The following is an 18929-nucleotide window of genomic DNA, read 5'->3' as shown; positions in this document are numbered from 1 at the left end:
CACCTACCCATTACTTTTCTTTTTCTTGCATTGCTTGTGTATAGCAGCATGTAGTAAGTACTAAACTGTAAATTAACTGTAACATTCAGAGGTAGTATTGAGCAGTGGGATGTATTGCATCTCTGGCTAAAAGTGCAGTTTGAGTGAAGAGATGGTGAGCTGAAATCAAGGTAAAGCACCTCAGCCAACCATCCTATGTCAAAACGTATTACTTGAAGTAACACATAAGCTTCATTTGAGGTAAGTGGTATTTAGGTCTTTCACAGAAACTGATACACAATGGAGAGAGAGAGAGAGAGCCTGCTTTTTTGTTGTCGTTGTCCTTTAAATTGTAGTATAAACTATAGCAAAAGAAATTTGGATTTCGCCCCTCCCACCTCATAATCCAGGTGAGTTCATCATGCGTTATTCTGTTGTACCTTTTCATTAAATTACAGAGAGGATAATTTTACTTGTCTAGGTTCCTTAAAATGCTTTGAGGCTGACAAGTGTGATTTATTGCTAAATGGCACTTGGCTCTGTAGGAAGTAGATTCTACCCGGATGAGGGTTCCTGAAAAAAAAAATGAGGGCCGTGAGTAAATTTATTACTCCTGCTGATATGTGTGGCATCCATAAATAAAGGAGTTGGCAATCTGAGTTTGCTTACTTCCCTTTTTGAAAAGTGAACATCACCTTTTCTGGTTTGTTAAGCTGGATGAAAGGATACATCAGCATTTCGTCTCATTTAGAAATAAAAGTAAAAATTAAAAAAAAATCATCAAGTAAGTGTCTACAAGGTTATATGAAAAAGAGAGAAGTAGTATCTAGTCCTATCTTTGGTGTTCTAAACAGAAGCTTCACTACTGCGAGTGGGTTGGGTGGTGTCTGAGGCAGCCAGTGTTTCCCACCGCGCCTCTCCTAGCGGAATGCCCAGCGTCACACGGGTGACATGTTTCTGGTTTGGATGCAGTGCAGTGATTGACTAAACCCGATTCAGAGGTTCTTCTCACCCACCCACTCCTGCTTATCAGATCCACAAACTATTAGTAGGTTAAGGAAAAAGAGAACAGTAATTAAAAGTTGCATTGTTAAACTGTGTCCCCTGTGTTTACAGCAGTTTTTCACTAAACCTGGGACCGTGAAGGGATTACAAAGAAGGTGATTAATATAGTCCTTTTTAAGGTTACGTGACTTCTCCCCCCACCCCCGCCCCTCCCCCGCCCCGCCCCGCCCCCTAACCCCAGATGAAAGTGGAAAGACCATGGCGACAGAGAGTAAGTGGTCACTGCAGTGTCTTCTCCCTTCAAAAGATCCAACTGCTGCTGAGGTAGAAATTGAATGCTGGCGCCCCCTAATCCTCTTCCGCAGACTCTTGTGAGGATGTCTCTTCAGTCTCCTCCTGGAACACACAAAGGGCACAACCATTACACTGTGTGGGCTGTTCAGACAAACAGTTCAGAGGTGACCTGTTTCCACAGCACATTATGCTGGCTTCAAAAGAGGATGCGGATGATTGGCAAGCCCCCTCGTTCCCAGGGCTTCTTAAACCGTAATTGAGGAATCAAGGTGTTGTTTTTTCCCAGAGCAGTCATTAGCCACTGTTGATTTAAGGCTTGACATCATGGCGGCTGCTCAGCAAATTCAATTGTCTGCCGTCCAGAGAATGTCAGGCCCGTGTGAGCTTACTCACCAATCAGAGAGAAAAAGAAATGGATAAAATTTTCCCGACAGCATGCCAGTCATCAGTTTTATAAACCAGCAAATCAAGTGAAGGGGATCTGTTCTTAAGGGACAAAGAAAACGCGTCCTGCAGATATTGGTAATCATAGCTGATGCTCTTAGGGACTGGCTGTTATTATCCCATTTTACAGGTGAGAAAATCAAGGCCCAGTAAGTCGTATACCCGAAGTCGCAGAGCAAGTCGAGCCAGGCTTTGGGCAGAGTCAGACGGGTGTTGGCAGCTGTGTGTAACCAGGATGCCACTGCCACGTACCAGAGGCAGCGTGAGGGCAGAATCGAGCCTGAGAAAGGGCTGCAAGAGCTGACGACTCACTTCCTTTCCAAATGGATTTCTTCCTTCTTGTATTTATTAAAGCACATTTTAAGACAATGACCAGAGTTTGGCATTAACTGCTCAATCTCAATACTAAATCCACACTGACCAAACATTTAATGGTGGTTTGGCCAAGCAGAGAAAATCTAATATATATGTTTTTGCAGGGCCTCCTCTTCCTATAAATCTAATTTCTCCTTCTCTTTTCCTTTTTCTGATTCCGTATGGCTCTGGAATTTGTTGGAATTTCTGCAAGCCGGCTTGAGCTGCAAAGTTCTCTTTCCTTCTGCTTATTTAACAAACGTGCAGTACCTTTCAGGACATGGGTGGTAAAGCGGAGACAATAAACATTTCTGATAAAAGCGTCTTTAGTGAGAGGATGATTTTTATCAAATGCTGTACATTGTCTCATAAGACAGCATGTGAAAAAGATCTGGGAGAAGAGGTAAACATTCACTCCTGCAGCAAACTTTAAGAATGGCCAGCTTAAAACAGCTTATAACAGTCTTCATACTTTAATAGATTTGATTTTCCACATGGCTTCATTTTGTCTGGGTGGCTAACTGACACAATTTATACCTCTCTTCCTTTCCCAGGTCACTACAGTACACCATTCAGTAAAGCATGCCTTAAAGCTTGTCTGCATTATATGACCAAACTTCCATTCATTAGTGTTTGAAACACTTCAGCTGTGAAGGAACTCCTAAATGCTACCATGTGTGACGCTTTTGCGTAAAAGCAGCAAACGGGAGGGAAAAAAACCCACATGAACGGGCACTCACATGCTCACATGAATGCGCGCACACGGACACACACACACACACACACACACACACACACACACACACACTCTCTCTCTCTCTCTCTCTCTCTCTCTCTCTCTCTCTCTCTCTCTCTCTCTCTCTCTCTCTCTATATATATATATATATATATATATATATATATATATATATCCTGGGCTTTAACCATAGGCCACTGCTTACTGCAAACCCTTTGCAAAAGGTTTCAAACGTTCTCTTCCCCCAAGACTGAAGGAGCTGTAAATCCTGGGAATAAACACACACACAAATGAATGGATTACAGCTTAAAAAATATAACCACCGCAGCATCAAGTCATGAGGTTTCACACCGGTTTTGTTTAGTCTGCTTTGGGTTGTGTGGGAAACGTGGAACGTTTGAAGCTACCTCGCAGCTGCTCCCAACCCCCAAACGGCAGCCTCCACATATTTAAGCAGCACGTTTATACCTCTTGACAGGCAACAGGCCATGACCCTGAGATTCTCTATGGAGTCCCGGCCACAAAGGAGGATGTAGCAGGATCAAAGCCACGGACGGACGTGAGAGAGACAAGCCAAGGTTCAGCTGCCCTCTGACCTTGTTTTTTCACTTAATATTTAAATTCCAGAAAGTCATTAAGCTGTTCGGCAGATACACTCTTCACCATCCCCAAATGACTCACTTCTCATTATGACAGGAGGTGTAGACTTAGGTAACTACCCTGAAACAGACCACAGATTACACGCCGGCAGATATATGTGATCCTTTCTTCTCCTGGTTAACAAATTAATAGAACGCAGTCAAGCTGGAAACCTCCCTGGATGGAGCTGTAATTATTCCATTTCTAACTGCTCGATTTTCCTAGACTATCTGGAAACCAAAGTACTTCCAAATCCGGAAGGAAATCGAATTTTCAGGCCACGAACTTACAAAGACCTTGTAGTAGATGGAATGTGATCAGCTTTTCAAAACCTTCCCAGAAACTTTGCTTGATTTGAGCTCTTGAAGCTCCTGATATGTAAGTGGTTTATTCAAATCCCTTAGACACAACTCAGCTGAAAATGATGGTCCCTCATCCTCATATTGTTTCCTTTACTTAACGGTTCTTAACACAACATGGAGAGTTGTTTTATTTCCACCGACACTGAAATGCTTCTACTAGTAGCTGTCAGTTAGTACTGGGTACATAACTAGGATGTCAAGGGTGGGAGCCTTACTCCGTCAAACTTTTGGAGGTCATGCAGCTCTCACACGCTCAGAACGATGTTTGGCTCTTTCTCAATGTTTGGCTCTTGGGGAGCTCTCTCTTCCTGGCACAGCCCTGACTGGCCATCCTCCAGAGGATGGCATGGCTGCCAAGTGGATGAGGTTGGCGGGGCACGTGGCACCTCTCACCTCTGCAAGACCCAGTTCTCACCTTCCCAGTGACTTGGCCTTTTGCTACATGTATGGTTGCTGTGACCAAAGTGTGCGTGTAATTAAGAGGAGAAAAACCCTCTTCGTTTTTTTGTTTTGGTTCCACAATTCATTTACTGAATTGGGGCAGGTGACTTGACAGCAGATTGCGAGATAAGGCGGGGAGAGAAGAGTTCTTGCTTTCCCTCCCAGGAGCCATGTGGGTCATGGATGCATGAAGATGGAGTTGGGAAATCCATGTTCAGCTGCCCTGTCACGGCTGACCAGACTTCACTCAGGGCCCTTCTGCGGTGCAAAGAGTGGACAGGACCCGGTGACGAAGGAAATAAGCAGCAGGTTCTGAGGTCCCCCAGGGATCTTACTTTCACAGCAGAGTAGTTGGTAGGGACCCTTGAGATTCAATCCTTCTCAGTTAACTTAGAAGATACTGCCATTACTGCAGGCGATAGCCTGCAACTTGAGATATTTATTTAAATTGCTTCATGTTTGCAACATACGCCCAAAGGATCTTTGAGCTTGGGTAGCCCCCCAAGAGCAGCTCTGAGGCACTAAGGGGGTGGAGAGACCGTAGCCAAGCATTCTCCACATCTCATTAGGCGCTGGCTGGTGAGATGGGAAGGCCAAGCAGCCACAGGCTTACCGTTGGAATGGGGCTTCACGAATGTAGGATAAAAGGACTTTTCAAAGTGAAAGTGCACAGTGACATTTTTATGAGTACCAGCCACTAAGGCCTCTAAATACAGAACAGCCCCCAGCCATCCACTCAGTTACCTTACAAAGACCACTGAGGCTGTACCACACTGGGGTGAAATGCGGATTTTTGGGCAGAAAACTGAAGAGAAGGAAAAGAAAATGGGCAGAGTTGGAGAACTATATTTTTATTACGACTACTGGAAAAATTGCACTCATTTTGCCTTAGTCTTTCTTTTGTTCCCCCAAAAAAGGAATTTAATAAGTCTAACTCTTTCATTGCTTTCATTACGCTTGTGGAAGAAAACCCCCACTGAAACCTAGATATATAGTTTGCACCTATCTCCATCCTTTTAATGTGGTTCAGCACAATGCATGTGGTGTACACCCTTGGGCACACTTCTGCTAACTTATTCAAAAGGAGGAAGAAGACATCCCAATATCCACCCTGATCCCCTAACGTTGGATGGAATTTTTCAATGTCTTAGGCATTTAACCATAGATGTTACCACATAGGCACGGGTGAGGGTGTGCGCTAGAGGAAGGTTCAGGGTTTAATGTGACAGCTGAAGCTCTGGGTTTAATTTTCAGATGCAGACTAAACAGCAGATCTGCAGTGGAAAGGAGGCCAGCGAATTTTAAGTGGAACCGAGAAGTGGAAATACTCTCCCCGCAAACCTTAGGAGTGCTGTCACCATGATGCCCCTCTTTGTGTGTATAAGGAGTGCAAAGTCATAGACATCCACGCCAGCTTTAATAAATCCTTATTTTTTCCCCTTGGTTGCAAAGAATTCTGTAACTCTCTTATCATAAAATGCTGCAGGCTACAAATACATCTGTAATTTAAGCTGTCGTGCCAGTAAACCTACCAATACCTGGTAATTTAGAAAGTGTAGTTATGGTTTAATGACATTCTTTTTGTCATCTTAGTATGTCCAGTTCCTTAAGCACTTGGAATGCCACACTCATGAGTGTTTCATGTTCGTCGTGACTATCTCAAGCCAATCCCACCGGAACAGAAATAATGGGCTCTCCTCAGCAGCAGTGACCAGAAACAAGTTTTCAAGTTCCATCTGCAGCTAAGTGACCCTCAAGACCACAAAGCGGACTCTTTCTATGTCTGGGTCAGATATTTTAATTTTAAATTGGATTGGGGCTGTTTAATTGAATGGAAAGTGATTATTTCCTCCAACTAGGAAAACTTTATATCACATTAAAAAAAAAATATCCACTGGAACCTACATAAACCCTATGATCAGGCAAGTGCAAGGGGTTCTGGTAGAAATGGTAGGGGGTAAATATGTTTTTCAAAAGGAGACTTTAGAAGTTGGGATATTTACGGTATTTGTACCTGATTTTTTTTTTTTTAATTTTAGTTTTATGTATTGGGTTGGCCAAAAAGTTCACCCAGGTTTTTCATAAGATGTTATGGGAAAAACCCAAACAAACTTTTTGGCCAACCCAATATATACAAATATACAAGCATCTACCTTGCATGTGCTACCATCAATGTAATAAAGCCAGTATAAGGTCTTATCGGGGGATATTTGAAGTAAAGAAGGTTGATCCTAGATGTCACTGACCACAGGCACCAACCCTGGCATTTGTGTATAACTTGTGCCTTATTCTCACTGTGTCAGACTGGTAATGAGAATACTCATCTCGCTGCCCAGCAGGGTGTGAGAAAAAATGTGACAACCAAATGGGAAAATTTTGAAAAAAAGAGTAAAAATCCTGTAAGACTACAGTGTGGAGCTATGATGATTAATTATAGCTACTCATTCTGTGTTTCTTTCTTTACCTGTGATTCAATGATAGATTGTTGAGAAAGAAAGGAAAAAAAATCCTATTATTAAACAATGCCTCCTAAATAAAATAAGACATCTTAGATTTGTAAAATACACTCCTGTTTGTCTTATTCATGCCTCTGGTCAGAGTTCCATCACTGAAAATATTGTAAACAGAGGTAATATTTATCCCTGGGATACTACGAATTTCTTTCCTGGGATGAAAGGCTATTTAAAACTATCTTCAGGAGGGAGTCACATTTTTCAGATAGGGAATTCATTTTATGTATAAACTAACTGCAAGTTTCAGGATCCTGGAAGTCACGATTTCTGAGGATCACAAGCTTGATCAATTTTCCATGCCAGATCTAATTCGTACTGGGGAGTCTCATGTTTAAAAAATAGCTAAGGACGCAGCAAAAAGATTTTCGCATGAAGGAAGCACTCAGAAGAAGGAAATTTATTTCAATATTTCCATAATTGTTGAGGAATGTTCTTCCTTTTATGCAGAGTAGTTTTAAATAAAAGTGGATAGATTAAAGGCTGCTTAGTGGTTATATTCTGGATATGTTTATTAATGGCACAGATTAGGAGAACCTTTACTCTTTGTTTTCCATGTGTAAAAAATTTTTCATAACTTGTATTTGTTGCCAGGGAACAGGACATTTCTGGATTTTAATCATTATTGCACCAAACATTTTTCATTATCCTGAGATAGGACTTTTGAATAAGATTATGAAAATATCAGTAATAATACTAAGCTAACAAATAATTCTTCAATAAGACATTTCAGTGTCCAGCAAACATGCTCTGAAGGTACAGAAAGTTTCTTGGATAAAGCAACATATTTCTATTCAAACATTAAGGAATTTCTTAGAAAGGCCATGTTTTAAATCCAGTTACTATTTATTCATATTAATTTTGGTCAGCAAGTTTGGATAATAAGAAGAAAGCTTACATATTGAATAAATAATTGTTTTTTATCCAGTTCACATCAAAATGCACAGGAAAAGCATTCTGCAATATGCATAGAAAAGCAGGCAGACATGGCCATTTTGTTTTTAGCCTAATCCACAGGCTTTACCACACAGTTAAAAACAATCACACTTAAAAAAAAAAAAAAAAACTCCTATAGGAAATCTGTCAAGTCCAGAAATACTATATTTTGCCTTTTGGAGTTTTATATCTTGCCCCAAATTGAGTGATGTTCTTTCACTTCCGTTAGAAGTTTATGTCATCTCTGTAAGACATTCCCTGCCAAGAAACAGCTGACTTCATCTTGCCAATATTCCTTTATTACAACTAAGCTAATGACTTCATATGTTTACGGTTAATAATCATTTTGATATGCTTCCTCTGCCCTACGCCTGTGCTGCTATATCCTTGAGCTACTTTATTATAGGGGTTAAATCTTGCTTTCTACTTGGCTTTCCTCTTCCCTTGACCTTTGCAATGTCAGAGGTCAGAGGTTAAATCAAAAAGTATTTATCTATACAACAAAACAGTCCCACTCAGGGCAGGCTTTGATATAATTCTTCATGTTTTGCCAGTTGGTACCAAACATTTACTGGCCCACAAAATGTTTTACCAGATTGAAAGGGCGTAAGTTGGAAAATAACTAAATCAGTACTCTTTATGACTTAAGCGGTATAAATCACTATTCTCCCTGAGTGAGTAGAGAGTGCCTCTTTTCTTCAAGTCTGATTTATGATGAACTATTGACTGTACTGGCCAAGATACCATGTAAAGGATGAGTGTGAGAGTGAGAACTCTCCCTTCTTCCTCCTTCCTCCCTTGTATGTCTAGACTGAAAGCCCCCAGGAAAAATGCTGTCTTTGAGAACAAGATGTTGACTGCAATTCATCAACCTGCTTGTCCCAAAAATGAAATCTCTCATTTTGCTCTAAACAATGTTTAGGTTGTCTGAAATATAAACATCCTTAAAACTGCCCTTGAAGTCTCTGTAAAAACATTCAGCTTTTTTTTTTTTAAGGGGGGAAAATCCCATGATAACCAAGGCTTACTGAGATTTCTTTGCCCCCATACACACCACCCACAGAAGATGTTACTCCCAGGTAAAAGCTCTGTTTTGAAACAGAAAGCTTTGTTTCCAGTCTTTTAGAAACTGAAAACTTTCCAGTTCTCTCACTGGGAAGTTGAAAAGGAGCAGGTTTCTACCTGTCTTAATTGCTAGAGGTGTAGCTTGCCAGGGCTGTACAACAATGAGGAAATTGGGTTGAAAGGAAGGAGAACTTAGGATTTTTAAAAGCTGTTTTTACCCTTTGGGTAGGGCTCAGGTGAGAAAATATGTCTGAATTATATATAAGGACTCACTTCTAATCTCAGTTTAAAGCCTTAAAAGGGGGAAATCAAGAGACAATAAGATATCTAATAAACCAGCAAGATCTTTTCAGAAGTCTGAGATGGAGTGAGATTTTTTTCTTATCAGAATTAAAACTTGAGAAACAAAGCCCCCTCTATCAATAATAATAACCTGATACACTATGGGATTTCTCTTATAAAAACAACAGCAGCGGAAACAAAACCTACCACTGTTGCCTACTCAAGTTGAGAATGTAATCCATGTGGCTGAGAAATCAACTTTCAAATTGCTAAAAAACTAGGAAATTAGCTAATTTCTTATTTTATCACTTTAAATGAAAATATAGTAGATTTCTCCAGTAAGCTTTGTTTTCACTAGTTTTGGAATTAAAAAAACAGTTAACGTAAATATTAGAGATCTTCCTCTTTAGATTTTTAAGATTATTAAGGTTTGCAGCTGATGGTACCTGGTGGACTTCCCAGGCACAAACCCCTGCAGTAGGGTTTTCCTTAAATTTTTATTCCTAACAAGATGCATGTACTTATATACACAAATGCACATGAATAAGATTTATCATAATCCTGAATTTGTCTCCTTAGAATGAATTGTGACTTTCTGTAACCCAGTTTCAAGAAGTGGCATCCTTGAAGTTCTGAGGTTTCAGAATTTGATGGCATTAGGATACTTCAGAAGAGAGTCTTTGTACTTCCACACATATGGAATTACATACAAGCCAAGTGATTCTAACTGCTTTAGTCCTAATGATAGGATGTAGCAATCACCATAAAATTTCCCCTAAGTTAAAAAAATCCTTATTTTAAAAAGATGCAGTGAAAACACTTGAGGTCAAAAAGATAGTAGTTTTGAACTAATTAGAATTCTAACATTTTTGAGAATACAAATCTCCGGAAATAAAAAACCTAGCATACAAAAATAAGTCAGAATGTAATAATACTCCCTGGAATGTATACAAGTCTCTTCAAAATGTTCTTGGGAGTAAGATAAGATGCATTGTTATTATCCCAGTTCATAGATGGATACATAGGGAACAAAGAGATTAATTCACCCATTGATGGGGCCAGAAAGCAACACCTAGGTCTCCTTAGACACTGCTGAGTCCTTTTCTTGGGATGTAAAATATTTAATCGTGCTAAAATTTTCACCTCAAAACAGGACCTGAATGTAACCCTTCAAAGTAGTGTTGATGAAGAAAGGATATGAGCCTGAGTTAATCCAGACTGCTACATGGAAAAGCCATCTGGGAGGGTATTTTGAAAGAAACAGATGGAAAAGGAAGAGATTCTTTTGAATGTGATGTAAAATTTACATTATCCTCCATGAACTTCTGTGTAGTCCCCATGTTTATATAATTCATCACTGTGTCCTTAGACAATATAGATTAGGAAGTCCAATGAGCTCATGTTCTTTTTTCTGAGTCTGAACTCTCCTTTCAAGGGCAAATCTGGAGCAGGGTCTGTAGGTCTGTAACACAGCCAGATTGATCAGTGAGGGCCAACCCAATCCATCTGTGGTTGCTTTGTTATGCCTGATTCTCTTAGGACAAAAATTTATGATGTCACATCATTTCTTGGTATATTACTGCCCAATTTGCAGTCAGTTTCAGCCACATTGATAATCTCCACCAATGATTTATCTGTCTCTGCCTCTTTACTTTTGAATATGCCATTCATCTCATCTGTAACATCTTCCTTTCTTTCCCTAATCTATGTCTTTATTTTCTCTTCTGTAGCTAAACAACAACAACAAAATTGAAACTCTTCTGGGGATCATCCCTTTAAGCAACACATGGCATTCCACTCATTCATCTGTATCCCATTGTGCGTCATATAGATTGATATTCTGTGCTCATTTGCTCAACAAATGTTCAAATGTCTTCTCATGTGTGTTCACTGAGTATCTTTATCCCTGGCTCTACATTAGACTCACTTGAGGAGTTCATAAAAAATACTAATGCTTGGGTTTCCAGACCAAATAATCAGAATCACTGAAGGGTGGGGCTAGTGGTGTGTAGGTAAATGTTCAACAACTTGCTCTCCAGTAACAAAAAAAGTCCTGATTTGTAGTATTTTCCAATTTCCATGGTGTAAATACTCCTACCATAGTGGATTTCAAGTTACCTACTTGACATCAGTAAATACAGAATTTGGAAGAGATACTCACAGTTGCCTCACAAGGGCTGGTTCCAGCACATACCACCGGGTAGGGTTCAGGATGTACACACACACACACACACACGCGCACACACACGCACAGAGCTGTCAGTCAATTCAGCATCTGTGGGGGATTGGTTCCAGGACCCACCACAGATACCAAAATCATCACTGGGTAGGGTCCATACACACGCACGCGCACAGACACACACACACACACACAGTTGTCTGTCCTTCAGTATCCGAGGGGCATTGGTTCCAGGACCTTCCTCAGATACCAAACTCTTCAGACACTCAAGTCTCACAGTTGGCCTTTACTCCATATCTGTGATTTTTCATTCACCAATTCAACCAACTATGGATCGATCGTGTAGTACTGTAGTATTTATTGAAAAAATCCACGTATAAGTTGACCATCACAGTTCAAACCCATGCTGTTCAAGGGTCAACTGTATATGGCATATAATATACAACTGTATATATATATATATGTATATGTGTGTGTATATATATATATATATATATATATAATTACATTTATATTATCTGTAGGTGATTCTCATATGTAGCCAAGGGTAAGAACCTCTGAACCAGACTACACATTTCTCAGATGCATGTGACTAAGTTTTCGTTCACCTTATCTTCCCTAAACCCCAAGAACAGAGACTGAATCAAAGTTGTTAACAGACCACGTAAGGTTATTAATCTACTGTTCACAGCCCACAATGCAACAGCAAACACTGCAGTCTCCTTTGACCACAATGCACAGATTTATAAATTCATTTGCTCTTTTTTAAAAAAATCCCTTACTGATTTCCTTACTGATGAAGGATGAGAGGCTAAATATATTTGGGATCTCCTACTTAAAAATGTCAAGTTTGGTTTATATTTTGTTTTGTTTAATATTGCATAGAAACACTTGAACACAGTGTACTTATTTTTAGTGCCCCCAACACTCTTGGCTTTTGGGAAAGGGAACAGCTATGACGATGATTTTTTTTTCATGGAAACTCTGTTTTTATTCTATTTAAAGCACATGTGTAATTATTCAGATGCATTTCCCCTGTGTGCTTTTATATCTGTTTAGAAGCTTCATTTCTCTTTCAAGCTGCATTTGTAAAGAATAGTAGACACAGGAGATTGTCTGAATGGTCTTTCCCAGGCAAAGCAACATTGTCCCAAGAGAACAGGGTGCAAGGTACAGTTTTAGAGACCTCTAAGGAAAAGATCCCATGGATAACTTAAATTATATGAAAGATCTACAAAGAACTTGGTAACCCATGACACTGCTTAATAACTTACTTCGGCAGGTTCTGCATGATGCACCTAGAACTCCTGGGCATCTCTTTCAACCCAGAAAGGGAGAACAGCAAGATATTTTCATATTTTAATAAAGCTCACATACTTAGCAATCATGGTTAATTTATTCTTCAAGATATACTTCCTCAATAAGCATGATCCTTATGCTTCTATGTACAGATTATAGTTGGGACAAGGAACTCCAGGCATACGGAACAAGAGAAGTAAAGCTGGTTCCTAATTTTGATGTTGCCAAAGACGTCAGAGACTGTGATTCAGCCTAACTGAAGTGAGACCTGAGAGTTCATCAATAGCAAAATTAGTATAACCATTTCCCAATTTCCCAGTCTTCTTTGGGAGTGTTTTGGGATCACCAAATGTTATGGAATAATTCAATGAATAGATATGTTTCCTGTCATGGATCATGATATATTTTGTGGCTAATAAGTCCTGTATCAGGTCAACGGAATATGGATAGTGAGACGGAAAGGACAAAACTTGATGTTTAAGAGTTGGCAAAACACATGATAAGATTAAGTATTTGTTTTATATGAGGCACTAAAAGGTTTTATTTTTTTAAAGCATTTTTATTTATTCTGTATACTTCAGGCCTTGATCTTTTAGAATTTCTAAAAATCTCAGTCTATGTATTCTTGACTTTGTCTGAAGGATACAACCAATTTTCAAGAATACTACAATGCTGACATAAGACTAGAAAAATACTAATTAAAGGTTTAATTTGGGGTCATATTTTTTTCACTATTTATATTAACTGGGGGAAAAAAAGCACAATGAACATCTCTTACCTGAGCAGGCTTCTTCTGAACAACTTGTTGAGGCTAAGAAAGAAAGAAAGAAAGAAAAGAACTGTTATAATTTAAAAGGAAACACACACAATGAAAATAATCAAGTATACATGTTTTAAACATAGACACTTGTCTGCAAAGACAAAAATTTCTAGGTGCAGATGGTTTATTTCAGGTTAAAGGGTGTTTATTCATTATCTTCACATGTTAAAGAAATACAATGCAGGTTATCTCCATTAACACAATTCCCAACTAAGGTCTGCAATACATACCAATTACATCAAAATAAACTTGCTCTTCTATTCACTTTGTTTTAGCCTGTATATCACAAAACTTAGCAAGTGAAAGGACCTAATTTATTAATATTTTGTTTTTAAAAAAAACAGCTTTACTGAGATCTAATTTATATTCCATAAAATTCACCCATATGAAGTGTATACGTCAAAGTATTTTAGTATATTCAGAGGATAGTACAAGCATCACCACAATCTAATTTTAGAACAATTTCACCTCTTGTGAAAGACCCCATATCCATTATCACCCACTCCCCATTCCCTCCCGCTTCCCTAGCCAACCTCCCATCCCTAACCAATCACTAATCTACTTTCTTTCTCTATAAATGTGCCTATTCTGGACATGTCATATAAATATATGGTCTTTTGTATCTTTTGTAATCATACAATATATGGGCTTCTTTCACTTAGCATAATGTTTTCTAGGATCATTCTGTTATAGCATGCATCAGTAATTCATTCCTTTTTATGGCCAAATAATATTCCATTGTATGGATATGCTACATTTTGTTTACCCATCCATCAGTTCATGAACATCTGGGTTGTTTCCAACTTTTGGCTATCATGAATAATGCTGTTATGAAGCTTCATGTATAAGAAAACTTCATGTATAAGTTTTAGTGTGTACATGTTTTCATTTCCCTTAGGTACATAGCTAGGAGTGGCATTTCTGGGTCACAGAGGTAACTGTACATTAAACTTTTTGAGGAGCTGCCAGACAGTTTTTCAAAGCAGCTTCACCATTTTACATTCCCACCAGCAATGTATGAGGATTCCAATTTCTCCCCATATGTGCCAACACTTGTTATTGTCTGTCTTTTTAATGATAGACATCCTACTGGGTGTGAAGGTGAATGTCATTGTGGTTCCGATTTGAATATTCCTAATGGCTAGTGATGTTGAATATCTTTTCATGTACTTTCTGGCCATTGGTATATCTTCTTTAGAGAAATGTCTATTCAAATCTTTTCAAAATGTATTTGGCTTTTCATTATTGAGTTATAAGAGTTCTTTATATGTTCTGGATACAAATCCCTTATCAGAATATGATTTGCAAGTATTTTTTTCCATTCTGTGGGTTTGTTCACTTTCTTGATGTTACCATTTGCAGAATAGTTTGTTACACTTATATCTGTGGATCTTTGTCATCTATATGTATTTAATTCTGGATGTAGTGCAAAACTCCCCTCTTTTGAGTAAAATACCTGAGGAAACTTTTTTCTACTCAGCCTACATTAACTGTCCAATATTTAGAGTATTAGAAAAATATTTAAGTTATTCTTTGGTGTTGTAAAAGGTGGATCTGAAGCCCAAGTTTCTTAATGGATTACTTCCAGTACTCACTCTCATGTCTGAATATAAGCCTCCTTTATTCTATCTACACATCCCTGAGATTTGCAAATACAACGGAACCACTTTGATGTGGGCAGTGACATGCTTCTGGGGTACAAATGAAAGAAATAAAATTGCTACAGAAGTCAAGGTAAATTCACTCTATTGTGACGGGGTAGAGCTTCTATTCATTTTCTTTCCTCTCAGAATTTCAGTGATGGTGTGATGTCTTATTGCCACTATAGTAAACGTGTTTTATAAAAATCATCAGAGCTTTTTTTTTTTTTTAGATGAACAAGATAAAAATAAAAGAAATGGCAAAATACTTTTGTTTACTGAAAAAAAAAGTCTGAGTTTAAACCACAGTAGAGATGACATCCTAAAAGCCCAGGTTTTGAGATGATGTTTTCTCCAGGTGGAATCCAACCAAGGATGATTAGGACTTCTTGCCTCTTAGGATTCAAATGTGTGTGCTAAGAGAGTATTCATTTCAAAAGAGTCATTTGTAAGAACAGACCACTTTTCTCCCCTCTCTTTTTTCCTGCTGATTACACCTGTACACATGTTTACTCCCAAACCATTTCAAATCCTCACACATCCTCACACATTCTTGCAGGCTGACTGGTTCCTACTGCTCAGAAGTCCCCCTCCCTTTTTGGCCTAGGAGCCCACATTCATGTGACTCCTCCACACTGTGGGTCTCAATGAAATCCTCTGAAAGGGCTGCCAGCTCACCCAATTTTCCATGAATTAGGTCCTGACACTTCAATGAGGAGAAAGACAATGTCTGAAACCCTGCCAGCCCTGGCTCCCAGCCTAGTTCGTGTCACAGAACTTCTACCAGCTGCCCTTCCACACAGCACTTCATACTTTGCAGACCACCAAACAAACAGACCCTTGAGGACTTTCAATGCTGGTTGGGGTTCTGGCTGCCAGGATGTTTTCCCAGCCTCTGGCACCCAATGGCTCCAGACTGTGCCGAGAACGTTTTCTGTTGTTGTTATTTTGTTTTGCTTTTATTCTTATGAATGGCTTTGGTAGAAAATGCAGATGGAAGCACAATACTACTGCCATTCATAAAGTGGGAAACGAAACAAACTGCTGTCTGGAAATTTTGGGGGACACCAAACAAACTGCAAATCTCTTATCTTCCTTGGGGCATCTGCTAGCTTAGATACCTAGAAACCAGTTGCCCCCCAGGGTTCTTGTCATTAGAAGCACGGTCGACCACTACGTTTTTCTAAGAAAAAATGGATAATATCAACTGTGCACATTAATCTTGAGTGTGGTTAGCAGTATATTTCCCTGCACCTTAATAAATGAGTAATATTTTACACATGCATCTCCCATATAGAAGCTAAAATCCTTTCTATTTTCAACATCTGCCCCTTTGTGACAGGAAGGACCCAGGTCTTGTTATTTTCATTTGCTCACAGGGAAACTAAGGCAGAGGGAATTTAAATAACTTCCATGAGATCATTTTCTAAAGCTGAAACAACCGGGGTCTCCTAATTCTCTTAATCCCCCATATAATACTCTGAGGAAACCCATTCTCAACCTTTTAAAAACAGTCAAATCCGATTCATCCCAGGAGGATAAGCTATACTTCACGGCCTTGGTTTCCACCTCCAGACTCAGTCTTCTCCTTGGGATCTTTCAGGGTTCCCCTCCCCACCTCACTCCTACCACAGCCAGGAAGCCTCATGGTTTCGTCAGCAGGGCTAGCTCTGATTCTCCTAGGCTGCTGATGGAGAGTGAACCCTGGGGGGCAAGAGGCAGGCCTGCAAGGTCCAGCTGTTCCCCCTCCCCGCTTGGAGATTCTGCCTTTATTACCTGCTGTGGAGTGTCTGAGGACATCCCTTTTAAAGGCATGGGTTTCACAACGACTGTTCTACTGAACAGATAGCAAAGCCCTCCAAGCTCCTGATTTAGACACTTTTTTTAAAAAAAAATTTATTTTTGGCTGCGTTGGGTCTTTGTTGCTGCGCGCGGGCTTTCTCTAGTTGCGGCGAGCTGGGGCTACTCTTTGTTGCGGTACACGGGGCTTCTCATTGCAGTGGCTTCTCTTGTTGCAGAGCACGGGCTCTAGACACGTGGGCTTCAGTAGTTGTGATGTGCGGGCTCAGTAGTTGTGGCTTGCGGGCTCAGTAGCTGTGGCTCGCAGGCTCAGTAGTTGCAGTGTGCGGGCTCTAGAGCGCAGGCTCAGAAGTTGTGACGCACGGGCTTAGTTGCCCTGCGGCATGTGGGATCTTCCTGGACCAGGGATCAAACCCGTGTCCCCTGCATTGGCAGGTGGATTCTTAACCACTGTGCCACCAGGGAAGTCCCCTGATTTAGACACTTCTGATGGTTCCATTTCTAGTTACGTTTGTGCAAATGGGGAATTTATACAGTTTAGGCGCTCTGCAGACCTGGCATTCCAACCTTTCCAAGCACTCAGATTTTGAGTTCCTTATAAGATTGTTACACTTTTCAAATAGCTTGTAATGAAAATCTCTCATTCCGCGGTTGCATTTTAACTTCTAAAATCCAATGGGTGGAAGAGAGCTTCCTCCCAGAACAAAAGAACATCAACAACAAAGGACTTTGAAGAAATGCTTTGAATTAATATAATGTTAAAATAAAACTGTGAAGAGAATTAAAAAACCCATCAACTGAATGAATCATGAAAAGATTAAGAAGGGCCCTCTCTAACCACGGGGACTTCAATGTGCAGTTTTCTGCAGGTTAACCCTTATATTGGACTAGCTCAGACAAATTGAAAGTACAATCTTTGAACAAATAAATATTATTGTTAAAGTCTGTAAATAGCTTAGGATACAGCATGCTAAGAAAGTGCAAAGGATATGAAAAAGGAAAGAACCTATTCTGGGATTTCTGAGATCATACAGCAAACCAGTATTTCTCCCAATGAAAGGGAAAAAGTTATTGAATTTTTAATGTCCACAGAGTATTTTGGTTTTTAAGATTTTGTAGAAAGACACTGGTGTAGGAAATTTATTTCGGTATAATTAAGGGGCTCCCCAGCCCTCCTGAGAATCCAGCCTATGGTTCCAGGGAGTCTAGGTATTTCAAAGCTGATGCCTAGACAGCTAAGCTACCCCTTCTAGTAGGTACTGAAAGAAAATCCTTCATAACAAAGAACCTGAACATTAGTAGTTCATTTTAATACTAATTTAAACATTAAATGAAAAGAGGCTTGAACTGGGCTTAACCACTCAATTTAAAAAAGAAAAAAAGAGGTACAATGTATAGTAAAGTAAGGATGATCATTATGCAAAGGGTCTTAGGTTGACCTATGAAAGAAAATAGTCCTTCATTGGATCTCCGTGCAGATGGGTCTTTTGGTTTTATGTAAGTAGTAGACTTTTAATCTAATTATATTTTTTGTTTTACTGCCAGCTAGCAATAGGTGGTTTTGCCCCCTTGGTTTTAAAATCAAAAGACCACTATTGAGTCAAGAGGTACTTCTGTTCCCTAGCACAAACTTCATGTAGATCGTTTTTGCATTCTCATAGCAGTATAGGGCAAGACAGATCTCCTAGCTGTTTACTAAAAAAGAATTTTAAAACCCTCATTTCTTTTGTGAGACATGAAAGGCCCCTAAAATGTTAACTCTCATTTCTAAATGAAAGTTAACATTTTAGGGGCATTTCACAGCTCACAAAATAACAGCTCACAGGATAAGCTCAGTCATTTAAAATTTAAAATTAAATATGGTATCCTGCTAAAAAGATATTTGTTTTTAAACTTCCCAAAGAGTCCTTTATGGCCTAAGTCAGCTCACGGAGATAGGGGCGCTTATGTTTATGCTTGCATCCATACAAGTGCAACCAGATCCATCTTCTGCCTGAGCTGACTGATGAATTTCCCCCACCATTTGGAGAAAATTTCAATAAACAAATCAACCTATTGCTCTATTACCTCAACTGCTTTCTGAACCAAATTCATTAAAAAGTATCAAATTGAATAAGTAGACATAACTCAGATTATATAAACTG

General features: G+C 39.4%; 1 protein-coding gene across 2 annotated transcripts in view; it reads right to left on the bottom strand.

Moving 5' to 3' along the window:
• Nucleotides 1-1332: 1332 nt before the first annotated feature.
• The window catches only part of HMGA2 (high mobility group AT-hook 2), a gene marked incomplete at both ends in the record, with an annotated part of 144981 nt that continues 127384 nt past the window's right edge, over nucleotides 1333-18929 (bottom strand). Inside the window, 2 exons of one of the 2 annotated variants that reach the window (XM_079714753.1) lie at nucleotides 1333-1380; nucleotides 13304-13336. In XM_079714753.1, the coding sequence (XP_079570879.1) occupies nucleotides 1333-1380; nucleotides 13304-13336 (81 nt within the window). The remainder of the gene's footprint in view (nucleotides 1381-13303; nucleotides 13337-18929) is intronic. The other variant, XM_079714754.1, reaches the window with a different exon arrangement.

Source organism: Hyperoodon ampullatus (genome assembly GCF_949752795.1).
Source record: "Hyperoodon ampullatus genome assembly, chromosome: 11".
Classification (NCBI taxonomy): Eukaryota; Metazoa; Chordata; class Mammalia; order Artiodactyla; family Ziphiidae; genus Hyperoodon; species Hyperoodon ampullatus.
This window is presented reverse-complemented; position numbering and strand designations above follow the sequence as displayed.